The sequence below is a fragment of the Eurosta solidaginis genome, chromosome 1 (assembly GCF_040869045.1).
Source record: "Eurosta solidaginis isolate ZX-2024a chromosome 1, ASM4086904v1, whole genome shotgun sequence".
NCBI classification, from domain to species: Eukaryota; Metazoa; Arthropoda; class Insecta; order Diptera; family Tephritidae; genus Eurosta; species Eurosta solidaginis.
The window spans coordinates 380,670,311-380,687,571 of NC_090319.1; the positions used below are offsets into that span (position 1 = coordinate 380,670,311).

General features: G+C 36.6%; 1 protein-coding gene across 15 annotated transcripts in view; it reads right to left on the reverse strand.

Moving 5' to 3' along the window:
- The window catches only part of NK7.1, a 231,008-nt gene that overhangs the window by 93,821 nt on the left and 119,926 nt on the right, over positions 1–17,261 (reverse strand). For all 15 annotated transcript variants that reach the window (XM_067763242.1, XM_067763236.1, XM_067763241.1 and 12 more), the window contains one exon: positions 4,995–6,186. In XM_067763242.1, the coding sequence (XP_067619343.1) occupies positions 4,995–6,123 (1,129 nt within the window). In that variant the 5' untranslated portion in view covers positions 6,124–6,186. The remainder of the gene's footprint in view (positions 1–4,994; positions 6,187–17,261) is intronic.

Genomic DNA, 17,261 nt, shown 5'->3' on the forward strand with positions numbered 1-17,261 from the left:
GCTATTAGTTCTGCTTACTCCAAGCTGGAAAAAGAAGCGGTAAAGATGGGTTTGATGGTGAATGAGGACAAAACGAAGTACCTGCTGTCATCGAGCAAAGAGTCAGCGCATATGCGCCTTGGCAACCACGCTACTGTTGGCAGCCATAATTTCGAAATAGTAAAAGACTTCGTTTATTTGGGAACCAGCATCAACATTAGCAACAACATCAGCACTGAAATCCAGCGAAGAATCAATCTTGCCAATAAATGCTACTTTGGACTAGGTAGGCAATTGAAAAGTAAAGTCCTCTCTCGGCGAACGAAAATCATACTCTACAAGTCACTTATCGTACCCGTCCTGCTATATGGGGCAGAAGCATGGACCATGACAACAGCAGATGAAGCGGCTTTGGGAGTGTTCGAGAGAAAAGTTCTTCGAAAGATTTATGGACCTCTACGCGTTGGCGATGGCGAGTACCGAAGAAGATTTAATGATGAGCTGTACGAGCTATACGCAGACATCAACTTAGTCCAGCGAATTAAAACGCAGCGGCTGCGCTGGCTAGGCCATGTTATGCGAATGAAAGATGATACTCCGGCCAAGAAAGTGTTTCTATCGGAACCCGCCTATGGAAGCAGAGGTAGAGGGCGGCCCCCACTCCGTTGGAAGGACCAGGTGGAAAACGATTTAAACTCCCTTGGTGTGACCAATTGGCGCCGGTTGGCGGAGCGAAGGAGCGACTGGCGCGCTTTGTTGGACGGCCATTACCGTTTAGACGGTTAAGCGCCAATTAAGTAAGTAAGTAAGTAATATCCTAATGATCTTTAACATTTTACATTCCCGCGCTTGGTTACACGCCTTGATTGTTTGGTTGATTGTGCGCAACTCCTGCATTCTTACTATCTCATGCAATTTGATTGGGTCATCTACCAAATGTGCTTTAAAGGTCACATCCTCATTTGCCAATTCATTAGCCTTTTCGTTGCCGCATTTGTCTTTGTGGCCGGGAATCCAAAATATATGTCCTCCTTTTTCCGATTCGTGTCCTTAAAGTTTCGAGAGAACAGTTTTCCGGAAAATTTATGGACTTATTAAATATAATTATGTGATATACGAGCTTTACACAGACATAGGAAGATTACAGTGAATAAAAGACAAAAAATTAAAACTATATTCCGCCTTTGAGATACGCAATCGGTGTTTTACAAGCAAACAACTCGATTGTCAACGGCAGTAGTGGAAGAGCAGTGAACTTTATTTTGTTCTTGTGAGCATTAAGAGGAGTTTAAATAATTTGATGAGCGCAATACGACTACCTCTAATAAATGAAGCTGTTCGCATATTAAGCCCCTCTTTCTGACTTTTATTGATGTTGATTACTTTTAGTTTCTAGAAGGTTTGAGTTGGAATTTGAGAAAGTGATGTTTAAGAGCATAAGAAAATCTCATCTTATCGACGGTTATTTCAGAACCACTCAATTGGCATTAGCGCACCAACACCACCATAAAATAAAACTGTGTGGTTGTAATACGAAATATGACTGTGTGGTTGTGGGACTCAAGAGGGTGTGTATCGCAAACCTTTCAAGTGGTTGTCAGCGCAATGTATAGATTCTCCAACCCAATTGCCAACCTCACCTACCCTTGGCGAATCGTGTTTCTTTAGCAGGTTAGGCTCTGGCGACCCGGGATGGCCTAGAAGTTTCAATGTGGTCATATTAAAACGTTCCCAAGATAGTTTGGCTTGTAATTATTGGTGCTTCGGGGAGTGTCTTTATCGCTACAATAACAACTGTTTAGCTGTGGGCATCACTGATCTCAAGCCATTAAGCTTATTTATCTCATTTACGAATACACATTTGCTTCAATATTCAGTTCATTTACATATAACTTCATATGTACTAGTGAATATTTGCTAAATATTATGTCGTGAGAAATAAAATTTAAAATAAACTATTAAACAGAACCAGAGTGACAGTAAAACAACCTAGCATATAACTGCAATTTATTTATCGGAAATTCTTATATGTACTACTCGTTTTTATTAACGCTACCGATTTTTTAAACAAGTAGCGGCAATCATTTTTTTCACACTATTCATACCGGCGTTGAAAAGCAATTATATTATAAAACAATGATTATAAAATAAAAATTCAATACCTTCTGAGTAAACAAACGACTTAAGTTAATTAATTTTATTTGTTGGTTGAATAGTTTTGAAGTTAAAATGTGAACAAGTGTTTGCTGATGAATGTTCATTTGTGAGTCATTAAAATAAACTTTCACAATTATAAATCAGGTGAGAAATTTATTAAAAGTTCAGTTAAGTAGAACTGGATATGGTTATTAGGTTATATGCATATCTATATATGAATTGATGCAAGTCACAAGAGTTACATAAAACCTGTTATAATATTCTGCCATCTCAATCATGTATGCAAATGACAGCGACTAAGTATGATTGTATGTACGAGAAAAATTATCATGTTGTTAATTTGTAGTACAACTGCCAATAGAGTATTGAATGTTTTAATGCATTTCTAGAAAACACGACGACGACAGAGCTTCTAACGCACACGCAAAATTTTTTGTAGTGGTATGTGTTTACATGAAAATTGTTTGTTTACTGTCTGAAGCCCAAGCCAGAACTGACTGACTAAGTTCGGGTGTAACCGAATATTATATACTCAGCTGCCAAATTACAGCTTGAAAAACTTTTAAATTACCTTCTTTACTAATTTTTCCATCTACCAAGTTTCATCGCTTTATCCGTCTTTGGTAATGAATTATCGCACTTTTTCGGTTTTTCGAAATTTTCGATATCGAAAAAGTGGGCGTGGTTATAGACCGATTTCGTTCATTTTAAATAGCGATCTGAGATGTGTGCCCAGGAACTTACATACGAACTTTCATTAATATACCTCAAAATTTACTCAAGTTATCGTGTTAACGGACGGACGGACATGGCTAAATGAATTTTTTTTTCGCCTAGATTATTTTGATATACCGAAGTCTATATCTATATCGATTAGTTTATGCCATTACGGAATACCGTATGCGAACAAAATTAATATACTCTGTGAGCTCTGCGCAGCTGAGTATATACAATTCAGAGAACTCAGAATAAAAAGTTCGAAATTTCGTAAAACTTCTCGAATTTTCGTTTTTTTCGAAAATGTCTTTAAAATTGCTTTGTATAGTTTCAGTTACAAAAATACAATTTTTTTCATAAAATAGCGAAAATAAAGAAAAGGGGAATTCAATTGAGGAAATTTGATAAAAATGGCTACTCCAATTTTTCTGTTCTGCTTGTGTAGTACCAAAACAGTCACGAAAAGTCTCAAATTTAGTCCCGAAATGACGCGCAGATAGTTCGAAAATCATCTTGGGAAGGATGGAAATAGGGCCGTTATTCTCTCAAAAGAAACTATCCTAGAAGAAATGCCCTCGAATTATTCTCGAAACTCGAAATTAATCCGAAAACAGCTCATAGTTCCAAAAAAGTTCCAAATGATTCAAGGGCTGCCCTTTTCTCAAAATACTCCCGAAAGGATCCCAAAATAATCCGAACACAATTCCGCACCTATCCAGTAATAGTCCCGCGCTATTCCAAAGATAGTAGCCGTGTTTTTTAACACGCGCGTATACGTTTCGTTTGCGCGTGTTAAAAAACGCCTATCTTCGCTTAGATAATGCTTAGGAGACCCATCTAGCGGCTGTGGTTAAACAACTATCTACAGCAACAGGGTGTACCGAAAAGCGGAGACGCAACGCTCTGATGGCCATAGGGTATAACATATAGCTGAATCAGTTGCGATGAATTGTGGACACACATAGAATACATAGAATTAGTGTAGAGGGTGAAACAAAGACACATATAAATATAAAGTTTAAGCGTAAACGGATATACGCGTGTTAAAAAACACGGCTAGTATCGAAATTAACGGGAGTTAGTCTGAAAATTACAGAGTTACAAAGGAGTAAGCTATCCTCCGAAAGAAGTCACGCTCAACAATCTATGAAATGCTTGTTTAGACACTATAAACATATCCTGACCAGAACGGGGCATCTGCAAAGGAAGCATTCAACACTTTATATCTCATTCTCGTCCTCACAATTCAGACAAAAATTATTCGTTGAAATTCCCATGCTTTCGCCTTGTACTCCCATCAAACAGTATTAATATTTCAACCAATGGAAATAAAGAGAGACGATTAAGCTAGTTTATCTCCGTATCGGGCATTATATAGATTTCTGGTTAAATACAGATACAAGCCAGTATTTGCACATGGTTAGAGGCGAATGAATGTAAGTCGATATGTACATCACTCCAGACTGCCACCTGTACCATTAATGTGTCGCAATGAGAAGCCGGTTCGTTACACTGAACTGCCACGGACGTACGTTTCTTAAATCAGTTGGCTTCCCTTATATCTATGATCATTGTCGAGATTGTTACTCACTTTGGTGCCCCCTGTATAGTCGGCCCCGGACTTAGGCCTAGAGTAGAAATATCTTCCCATTCATGACGAGAAAGAGATTGAGGTATTTCTAAGAGGCATACTCGAGACTAGAAAACTTCGCCTGTGACCGTTTTAATTATATCTTTTCAAACATGATCAATGATCATATACTCAAATCTCTTGGACCGGTATTAGGCACAATACATGCAAGGAGAAGGGAAGTAAAACTTGTTATAGCTGCATGAGGCTACTCCTAGGATGGCAGTTTTTGAATGGGATTCGACGGGCCTTACTGATGTAACAGCGATTGGTATAGTAAAACCCAACTCATTCTTTTACGTTTTGGGCTTTCTTCGAAACTCCTTCCACTTTCGACTGCTCAGATCAACCCTTTTTTCATTGGTTTCTTAAGAAATAAAATATTTTTTTTGAGTTTTGTAGGATCCGTAAATTACATGATGCGTACTTTGCCTATTTTCGACTCACAGTCCCTATGTGATATATTTTAAATGAAAATATGTTGAAATACTTAGGACATGTTCACACTCACCTTTCTTGCTACTGCTGCTGCCAGCCTTTGTAAGTATTTGCGTTTGCTTGACGTTTGGTGGCGGCGTATAAGTTTCGCGTGGCTTTTTCGGTACACAAAGATTCAAGGGCTGATCAATAATGCTACCATTTATATCGTCCTCACTAGCTTCACTCACTGAAGTGCTACGCAAGTGACCATGCTCACGTTGTGGAGATTGTGGTTGCAGTGCAATATGTTGCTGAAAGTTTCGAAGTATACTTTTAGGCGATTTGGCGGGCACTGGCGGCAGCGTCATGACGGCGTTCGATGATGAATTCGATGATTCGTCCATTGATTCGCGTTGTACCGAAGAAGAAGTGGTGCATTGGTTGGTAATTATAGTCTGCTGCTGACACGCAGGTGAGTGTGGCATAGAACGCCAACCCAGAATATCTGCTATAGCATGCGGTGTGGGACGTATGGGCGGACGTGCATAAACATGCGGATGCCAGCTTTCAGGAGGAATGCCAGTTTTGAGATCATCTACTTGTATTGCTGGTGGTTTTTGTGTTAGCTGTGGTGAACTATCCAAACGACGTGGATGTGGTGTTTTAGCGCGTGGTGGAGGTGGTGGTGGTGGTGAGAGCGGTGTATGTAGAGGTGGCGCTGACAAGCTGCCGGGTTCTAAGTGTACCGCGCTGCCATTACTATTACCACTACCATTGCTGTAGCAACTAGTAGGCGATGGACGTGGCGTTGATTCCAACGTTTTCTGTAGGAAGTTGCTAGCCGTGCGCTGTTCAGCATCGCGCACTTTTAACATATTAGCTAACTTCTCTTTGCTACTCGGACTAATACAACCATGACTAGTACCTAAATGTTGTCCAGCCATATTATGATTTAAAGCACCAATTGTATTATTATTCATAGTGAAATTGTTGTACTGCGTGTGATGACTATGTGGTGGTATGGTTAGAGGACTCTGATATACATACGAACTGACCGCGGCCATATTGAAATGCTCTTGCTCGGCTAGTGAGGCTTGTAGGCGGGAGTGTGTTTTGTATTTATGTTGCTCTTTGGCTAGCAGCGCGGCGGTGCTAAATATAGGCGCATGCGCTCCGCTAACCATTTCGGCAACAGCGTCACGATCGATTTCGGGCATCATTTAGGTAGCTGTTTGTGCGGCGACTGCTGACGTTCGTTAAACAACTTGCAGTTGAATGAGATCCTGAAAGAGAAAATTTCAATATAATAAAGTTCTTTCTGGTTTTTGCTGTGTGTATGTGTTGATATTATTTAATTGTACAGTTTTTTTTTTTAATGGCCTAGTTATGTAAGACGCCGTGATAGTATTTGACTTTCCAGATTCCAATTCATCAATAGGTCAAAACACATTTTTTTCAATTTAGAGATTATAGTTGAAGAGCTTCTCAACACATTTTTCATTTTACCTCATCTACATACCTCCAAAGTTGTACTTTTATTATAACTTTGTTACTTAATATACAATTTTTAAAATTTATATGTCGTGATATTGATCTTGTTAAGGTCTACATATCTTCTAATGTCCTTTGAGCCCTGATGTCAGCCTTGCGTAGTTTTATCCGCTGGCTCGTATTGTAGGCCTTATAGTATGCATCTGTCTTCATCTAATTATAAAAAACGACTTCAGAGCTCAAAATGACATAAACAGAAGATATATAGCATGTCAGGATCTATATAATAGCATATTAGTCCTAAAAGTCGAAAGTCAATTGACCAAGTTTTATTTTAAAGAAAAACAAATTCTTAGAGAATGGACCCAATCTAATGTACAGTTTCGAAATAAATAATGATATAATTTACTGTCAATCACAAAGGGAGTGAAAGCTCTTCTACTCTATAAGTTTTGTTGAACACGAAAAAAAGAATGACTCATTACGTTTTGCATAATTGGGCCCTAATAATATCGTCATGGCATTAACTCATTTCAATTTAATTAAAATAATTAATTAGTTGCAGAAACCACACAGAAAAACACACAGCTAAATATTTACTTACTTAAACATTAACATTCATATAGTAGGGTGGTGTACCTACATACATGTAGATTAATATACATATGTAATCTTACATACAAACACATGCCCATACGTGCTTGCAGCCTAGCATTCTGTTGTGGGCTGACAGCTGCTTAATTTGTAGTACTCAACCGCCAGAGTGATTAAGTCTTTTGCCGATATTTGTTAAATGATGCCGCCTTTAATGAGTACAGTGTTTCAAAATATTAAAATTACTGAATGTATCACCTGAGTGTGATTAGTGGGAATACCTCCCTTCCCTATTCTGATAGAGAAAGAGGCAACACTAGGCGCACTAAGACTTCCAAATATTTCTGAGTTGAAGAAAGGAAATATGATAGAGCATATGCAAGTAACAAGAAAATTCGTAGGAAAACCCACAACTGCCTGACCTAATGTCGCCTAAGCTCAGAATCTCACGGAACACTGAAGTGTCCATTGTGGACAGGACCCACTGGGAAACAGGGAATCGCTATAACGACCCTGACTCAGAGGTCTGGTTCACGGATGAATCAAAATTCGATGACGCAAGAACGGGAGCTGACATCTATGGGCCGAACTTCAAGAAATCGATACCAATGGGATTCTACCCCACCGTACTACAGGCAGATATCGCAATAGAAGTCTGCAGTAGAAAATGTCTTCGGAGAGGCTCGACATTGCAGAGCATCTACATTATGTCGGACAGCCAGGCGGCCCTGCGTGCCTTGCAATCCTACACAGTTGCATCTAAGCTAGTGCATGAATACACTGAAATTCTTAATGACATGGGAGCCTAAAACAAGGTTTTGTTGGGATGGATTCCCGGACATCATCATGAAGGTAACGAACATGCAGATTACCTAGCAAAGCAGGGTGCTATAGAAGCATTCTACGGTCGAGAGCCCTTTTGTGGACTTACAAAAGCACACACTAGGGAAACTATAAGAAACTGGTAAACTCAACAATTCAGACGTCACTGGATTGACTGCCCAGGGCAAAAACAGGCCAAATTGTTTATACTTCCGGCAACGAAAGTATCAGCGTAACTCATTAATCTAAGCAGGGAGGACCTAAGAACTCTCACTGGGTACTATACGGGACCCTGCGATCTACGATATCACCCAAGTAAGTTAAATCTATCCAAAACTTAAATTTGTCGTTTCTGTGAGCTGGATGATGAAACGCCGGCTCATATTCTCTGCGAATGCGTCGCTCTGCCTAGGCAGAGACTATCCAATCTAGGTGGTGGGACTCTTAATCCCTATGTGATATGAAGTAAAAAGCCTGAGAAGGTACGTAGATACATCAAAAGCCTCCAGATACAAAATTAGGCTGAAAGGTCTTGCACAAAGATCGCAGTGCTTCCAGACCTAGTAATAATAATAATAATAATCACTTGAGTGTAGTAGAGGACACTTGGGCCAACTTAAGAATTCTTGTTTTATAGGCTAATCTCCGAAACGACTGAATGGATTTTTACGGAACTTTCTCTGGTGGATACTTAGAAGTTCTGGAAGGAGATTGCCTCTTAGCTGATCAAAATTGGAGTAAAAAAAGATATGTCAATTAACAGTTTAACTTAGACGAAATTTACTTTACTTGGCATACATTGAAGATTAAAAAAAAAAATAGGTAATTGTAGTCGGGAAAATTTTTAGAATTGCGTGTCGGTTATTTTTACGAGTCAATCTTCGAAGAAATTTGAAAAAGTGAATTTGAGAAAGTGTACTACTTGCCTACCATACCACAGGTCCATCATACAATCCATGAAAGTGCCAATTTTTTTCGAAACGCTCCCCACCAGTTGTTTATTTTACCATAGAAAAATTTCTCTGCAAATATCCAACTGTTTTGGCATAAAACTGTAATTTCTACTATCCGTAGAAAAATATTTGTAACTGACCATGAATCGAAGAGGAAGCTTGAACCCTGTCTCCTCGAAGTTATACCTCCCACTTGTTTTTATTATTATGTGCTTAAATGTATATTTTTTCTGCAATATACAGCACTGCCTACTTCAAAGCACCTCCCTAGGAGGCAATTCTAAAGGCATGAGTGAAGTACTTGAGAAAAAAATTTAGGTAAAGACGGAGATTACTACTGAAAGGGCGGAACGATTAAAAACGTGATGAGAACGTAGACTGATTAACAGAGGTGAGGAAATAACTAAAGAAGATGAGAGGAATAAAAATAGCCAGAATAACGGAAATAGGGATAGTGACCGAGACGAAGATGTGGATGTGGACGGAGGCTGAGACACGCGCGGAAATTATGACAGGCAAGGAGAATGTGATTGAGATAAACTGGGAGATGGATATGGAAATTCAGGTCAAAGTTGTAAAGGGGAAGAAGGAGAAGGGAAAGTGAGAAAATATATATTGGTGAAGATTAACAGAAGCCTTTATACTAATGGCTTGACTTTGGGTAACAGGAAGGAATGGAGTGGAATAGTTAAGTGTCTAGCCACCTCAAGCAATAAAAGTTTTCTAAGATCTAATTAACTATCTTCCCTGCAGTAAAAAGCGTGGAAAAACACAATCAAAATCTTTCGGAAAGGCTTAAACGATTTCATCGAAAAATAATATCGACCGGATGTCTTTGTTGTAATGGATTTGGTGTTATGCTGGCTAAGCCAAGATATTCATAGTGCTGGTGATAGCAGAATTATGGACATATAACCGCTTATGATAAAAGAGTGAAGTTTGAGTTTATAAGGGCGCCTGTTTTTGCAGTCGAATACATTTGAGCTTGTTTCTTCATCATAAAAACCTTTATCTGTCCTTACAGGTGGTACATATATGTATGTTTGCGCGTAATTGGTTGGTTTTTTATGAAACAAAAGTGCTATTTTTATGATTATTATTTCGTTAAAAATGTTTCTATGAGCGCTTCATATATACAACGTAGAAGTGCAGCTAATATTAGCGTGTTGGAGTAAACTACCCTACAGTTAAATTGATAAAAATGTTATGTTTTATATGATCCCCAATTAGTTTTGTTTTAGCCAAACAAATTAAGTCTAACACACCACTGTGTCAATTGTTCGATTGTAGGCTTATGTTAACCGCCTGCTGTAGAAGAAACCAACTTTTTCAATTTACTACAATTTCTGATGTAATTCACTAAAATTCAGCAAGAGCAAACAAATGGAAAATAAAATCAACTACACATTAATAGAAACTAGCTTAACAGCCTGTAGGGAAGGCAGTAACTAGTGATAGAAATTTCTAGCTCAGAAATAGACATAAAGTATCAAATTGGAACCACTTTAATAGTAGCTATATTTTGACTAGTTCGGAACTATATAAAAGTTAATGCAGCGGAAGACCATATTCACCGCATAGGACATCATCACATTAAATCTGTCAGTTCAAATAATGGTAAACCAGTGCAGGTACTAAAGAAAGTTCAGTCAACAGCTAAAAAATAAGAACAATTAAACTAAAATAGAAAAAAAAAGAATCACTCTTTACATTAAATTCTATGTTGTAGAGTACTTGGTTAGGCCCAAAGAATATTTGCTAGCAGCTAGTACTACCGAGGATAGTAACATCTGACTAAAGAACTACTCATATAATAACTAATCTTGTAATAAATTTGGTCTTTCTTTGGGTATACGTGGAAGATATATCAGATACATATTCAGCCATTTGGTTGGAGAAACGGAAACAGCAATGGCAATGCCATCAGACTTCAACGCTCTGAAGAGCAATTATTTAATATTGGAATTCAGGTAAACTGTATATGTTTCTATGTTACTTGCCAACCATTTGGCAAAAAGGAATGCGATTTCATGCTAGTCACTTATGGCAACGCCCAGAAACATACACCCACACAGGAATATTCCCTCATATGCTTGCATAAGTATATAAATACCGGCTTTTAATATACAAATATATTAGCCTTACTATCTTTCTATTTATATCTGTTAGTTTTTCGTTACATTTTGAGTCGTTGCCATTAATACGAAAAAGTGCCTCTACTAGATTTTGCCCTATCACCAACAAATTGCCCTCCAAAACGAAACTTTGCCTTCTCGTCTGCCTGCCAGCCAGCCACTTCGCTTCGTTTCATATTCTTTTTTGTTTTTTTTTGTGTATTTATTCTGTTGACCTGCTTTTCGTTTATAAGTTAATTAATGTTGTACAAATATATGCACGTATGTATGTATATAGATAATAGTTACCACTGCCGCCCCTATTATGTATATACATATGTATATATGTATGTGGTACGTAACTATGCGATTGCTTATGAGTATAGGAAAGTAATCAAAATTGGCTATTTCAGAGTTGTCCTCAAGCGTAACATTTATCATTGTATTAAAAATAATTTGAGCATGGAACTATGTAGTTAAATATATTTGTCTACCGAATTGTGGCTTACTCATCCTTAATAGTTATGTAATTAATTGTATGCGGCGCACTGTTTGAGCTATGATTTTGATGAATGAGCTTAATTGGAGCAGACGAAATTTGCGTGCCATTATTTTGTTAAATTCAAATTTAGTTTTGGAGACATTTTTTGTAGAGGTTTTAATAACTACTTAAACAGTATTTGTTAAATACATAGGTATAATAGGGTGGACTTTATAAACCTAATATACGATGCATTCCAATCTCAACCCTGCAAACGGTAAAGCATAGGCCAAAGCTATCACATATAAATTTTGGTCCGATTGGCGAAGCTTAAAGCTCAAATTTTAATATATTGGGTCTCCGTAGGGTAATCTGACTGCGACATCCCATAACCGTTTCCAATCGAGACTGAGAGTAAAATCTGATATCGCCAGTCATCTGTTTTAGGTATCCAAACTCAAATCATTAAATTTTAATTTTTAGAGTCCCTATAGAGAAATTTCAACTCTGACCCCTAGCCTACAACATTTCGTCATTTTCAATTGAGACCAAAAATGATATGTGATATTTTTGGCCTAGGTAGTTGTGTATAAGGACCACCCTAATGAATATAAAAAAACGATCAACTCTGAAAAATTTCAGTAACGTAAAAAGTCGGAAGAGCTTATAAAAAGAACGGATAAAAATGGTTCCTGCATAAGATCCACATAGCCGTCATTTCATTTTCTACTTATCAGAGTTGCCACTACTGTCGTCATTTTACTTTTTTATACGGATTGAAAGCTGACCAATTTTTTGATAAGAAGTGCTATTCCTACATGGTGCTGATTTTTAAACGGTTCCCCTACATATAATAATTCAATTTGTCTTAGCAATCCGTCTAGCTCTCCTCTATCTCTAAGCTATTTGAAGCAATCGTTACTAATCACCTTACATTCTCGATTTCTACATTGATACATAGTTCTCAGCACGGCTTTTGTGGAGGCAAATCAACCACAACCAATTTGCTTGAATGTACAACTCATGTCTCGAATGGATTTCGAAACAATCATCACACCGATGTTATATACACTGATTTCTGTAAAGCATTCGACAAAGTATGCCACTCATTACTTGTCTATAAACTCGAATTGCTTGGCTTTAAACCTGGTTTCACTCGCTGGATCTCTTCCAATATTTGTCCAATTCCAATATTTTGTCATCGACATTCCCTCGGGTGTGCTTCAGTGCAGCCATCTTTGTCCGATTCTGTTTTTGCTCTTTATAAACGATATTTCCACAACTATAAAATATTCTAAAATTTTAATGTATATTGACGACGTAACAATTTGTAAGTCTTACGCATCGACTGAAGAACGTTCTCTACTCCAGTCGGATTTAAATTGTTTAGTTAGTTGGTGTAATGCGAATTATACGCCGGTCAACATAGACAAATTTAAATTCATGTGTTTTTCACGTGGGAATGTACAGCCAAATACATACAAAATTAATAGCAGAACTCTGGAGAGCGGCGATGTTTTTGTCGACTTGGGCGTTACAATGAATTGCAAACATAGTTTCAACTCTCATATTAATACCACAGTCAATAAAGCGACCATTTGTGAAAAGATGTTCAAAAGAGTTTAGCGATCCTTATGAAAACCCTTTTTACAACATTGGTGAGGCCGATATAGAGTATGGTTCCATAATTTGAAATCCGCGTTATTAAGTTCATGGGGATAGGCTAGAATCAATTCAAAAACAGTTTTTACTTTTCGCCTTGAGAAATCTTCAATTATCTCTTTCGTATAGTCTTCATCCTTAAACTAGTCGGTTAAAACTTATAAATCTAACTACCCTTCAAGTCGAAGCTAGGAGTAATTTTTATGGCTTAACTATTAAATGGGTCGATTTCAAGCCCATTTGTTTTGAACGAAGTTAACTTAAACCATGTAGAACCAATTGTCAACTAAACGAGCCTTTCCTGTGTATGTGTGAAAATTATAACTCTAATTCGATAACAATTGATGTTTCGGACTCGCTCTTTAACATACAGAAAAGCGTTCTATCTTCCCATAATAATTTATTTATTTATTGTGTATCTATATTTCTCAGCTGATGAGTTTCTCTGTAGCTGAGCAGTCTTAGATCTCGACGCTGAAGAAGCCACTGCCCTTCAAAGATTCGGCAAAAATGAAAATTTAAAAATTATAAATTATTACCAAAAATTAATAATAAACATAAAAATTTATAAATTAAAATAAATTAATTAACAGGATACGCCTGGAATCATCGGGCTACTTGAGGGCTGTGTGCTACCACAACGTCCGAGAAAAAAAAAACACTAAGTAATGCTCTTCACTACAAAAGGAAAAAAAGAGTTGAAAAATTATGCCGGCATACAAGATTTTTTCCGAACTTGTTATGGTGTTGATCGTTTCGAAAAGTTTACGTTTTGTTGGTAATATAATAAATAACTATTTTATTATTGATATAAGATAAAAATGTTTGTATGAGTTAATCGGAGATTGCCGGTATTGCTTTAAATGTATGAAAACATTTATTTCAAGCAATTTTTAATTTTTTTTATAATTTATTTAATAATTTGGGAAAAATTTAAAAAACGTGACATCAGGACGGACAAGGCGACAGCTGTTTCGATTATACCTTGTAAATCTCTTCAAAGCGTTTTCTCCCGGGAGTGGAATTTGAACCCGAACTCCTACGATAGTTGAAATTGTTACAAACGCATTCAGCCACGTCATGCCTTAGTTGTTGTAGAGTTTTTTCCCAATTGCCTTCATTTTTGCATATATTATTCTTCTACACATCACATACTTGGTATGTAATTATGTATTGAAGTTATGCATGTTTGTAAGGCGGTTTCAGAGAAACTGGTATTGTTGCTGTTTTTGTTCTATTTATAGAAATACAACGAATTAACCAAATGTTGTCTGTTTGTATGAGTTTTCGTTTTTTTTTTTTTTGGTTTGTTTAAATTTTTTCCAAATTATTAAATAAATTATAAAAACCTAAAAATTGCTTGAAATAAATGTTTTCATATATTTAAAGCAATACGGGCAATCACCGATTAACTCCTACAAACAGACACCATTTGGTTAATTCGTTGTAGTTCTATAAATAGAACAAAAACAGCAACAATACCAAGTTTCTCTGAAACCGCCTTACCAACATGCATAACTTCAACACATAATTACATACGAAGTATGCGGTGTGTAGAAGGATAATATATGCAAAAAAGGAGGCAATTGGGAAAAACTCTACAACAACTAAGGCATGACGTGGCTGAATGCAACTATCGTAGGACTGCGGGTTCAGATCCCTCTCCCGGGAGAAAGGGCTTTGAAGAGCTTTACAAAGTATAATCGAAGCAGCTGTCACCTTGTCCCTCCTGATGTTACGTTGTTTAAATTTTTCCCCAAATTATTAAATAAATTATAAGATAAAAATTGCAAATTTGTATTTAATTTTTTAGTTACATCTCTATTGATATAGGTGTGCGATTTCGTCGGTCCCATGGAAGACTGATACGTTTCAATTGTTTTGTGATGACAGCTTAAACCATCTTGATTATGACTAATAATATTGGAAAAATTAATTTTGTAAGAAGTGGATTGCGCCACGCCCCTTTTCGAAAATTTTAAATAGTTTTAATTAGGGATAACAATTTAACTAATCGTTCCGCTTTTTGTGTTTTCCAAAATTTTGTATATTATATATATGATTATCGTCCGATTTCGCTCATATCAAATAGTGCTGGGAGATGAGCGCCAAAGAATCCCCACACCATACACAAGATATCTAAAATTTACTAAATTCGTCGTGATCACGGATTGGGGGACGAGCGAATGGACATGGCTTAATTTATTTATTTTTTCACCAAAAACTTATGTACTCTTTGAGCTAAGATTGTGTATATTTTAGAAATACTATCAGATGGAGCTTTTATGAACTGGCAGCCGAGATAGGGCGATGTTCTACTCAGCTGTTGATATGCCAATTAAATGAATTGAATTATACTGTTTTCACACAGACGGCTTATTGAATAATAAAAGCAGTTTTCTAAATTAAGACGCCTATTGAGCTCAATCTTCCCTACAAAATTCGAATCTATAATTATTTCATTAGTAGCTAATCGAATGCCTAATGAATTCAAAAGCACAATGCAACTCTGTTGGGAGCGTTCAGTTTCTTAGTTTTTGGTGTGTTCAGTGCTTAAAAATGTCATTTGTCAAAGTAAATGTCATTGTCTGCATGGCGGAACGATACAAGGTGGCCGCATCGAACAGCTGATTATATCCTTTTTTTATTTGATTTGATACATCAACTTCCGGCGCAGTACGATTTTGACATTTGTCCATCGAATTTACAAAAACAAAGTACATGGAATTCTTATTTATGTATGTAGGTATGTCACCATGCTGCCACCTTGTATCGTTCCGCCATGATTGTCTGTCATATAGCATTGTCATTTTATTCGCTTGACAATTCATCCTTCATACTAATCGAGCAGTTACTTCTGTGTGAAAGCAAACAATTTACGATTTAATTAGAAGGTGAAATGAGATCATTAAGTTTCTGTGTGGAAACAGTATTAATCAAATACCTCGCCAGATATCGAAACGTGTATGTATTTTAAAAGTAAGGAATGAAATTTTTCGTGAAGTACTTTTTGAACATGTTGAAGGAGCTCTATGACCATAATTTGGTGAAATATTGAAAATCGGTTTAGTGTTACATCAAGTTTGTTTTATGCACAGAAGTAGGAAAAAATTGAAAATGTTAAATTCTCGGAATTTGTTAAATTATTCTTGAGGAAGTTAAAACTGTTATCTCGATGCCGTATTTTAACTACATATAAATTCCTTAACAATAAAGTGTTAAGCGAGTCCAGACACTGAATTCGGTGAATCTAGAAGAGAAAACCGATCCATTTTAAATCACAATTATGTTTTTTGAAAAGCTTCTCAGAAACCTTCAAAATTCAAACTAATGTTAATTTATCTCACAAAATTTCCAAGAATAGTTGTGTTAGAAACTCAATACACCTCTTAAACTATATTTTTTATAATGCTTCTTACCCAAATTTTGTTGTACCATATTCCTTAAAAAAACTTAACATGGCAACTCTATGCGTGCACTGGCTCGTATATTTATATTAACACTAATACAAAGTGCAAACTTATTTATGAACTTTGTTACAATTGACATGTCAAATAAGCTTAATAACGTAAAATAAAACATTCCATTATAAATACCAATGCTACATATATAATACCTCGAGACGAAGTGGTAGCACAATGAGAGATTGGGAATAACAAGCAATCAAAGAAATAAACAATAAGAGCGAATGGATTGAAAGTAAAAACGTGTTTGAATACGGAATGTTGATATATGTATGTGCATGTATGAGTTAATACAACTATAGCATGTACAAACAAGTGAGAAGAGAAAACGGAAACGGAAAACAGTGACTGCGCACAGATTTGCGAGACATCGCTATGTGTTAACGGTAATAAATCTAAACGATTATATACGAATGTCAGTAATTTGTTCAAATAATCATAATATTAACGCTCTGCTCAAAGTTCGATGTGTTTGGGTGTGTAAAAAGTTGTTGAGAACGATTGGCAACTTGTTGGTGCATAGAGAAAACAACCTTCGGCTAAGTTAAACGATGAGCGAAATAAACGAAAGTTAACGACGAGAGACATTCATAGCAACATTTGCTATTGAGAAAAAAATGTTGCGCAACATGCTGCCGACTTTTATTAACTACGCTCAGTTGTTGTATACAAAGGACAAACACAATAATCAATTGCAAAACTATTTATAGATAACATTTAAACTCAACATTGGGTAATTTGTCTATGTGACAGTGCTGGAGTGGGGGATATTTATTT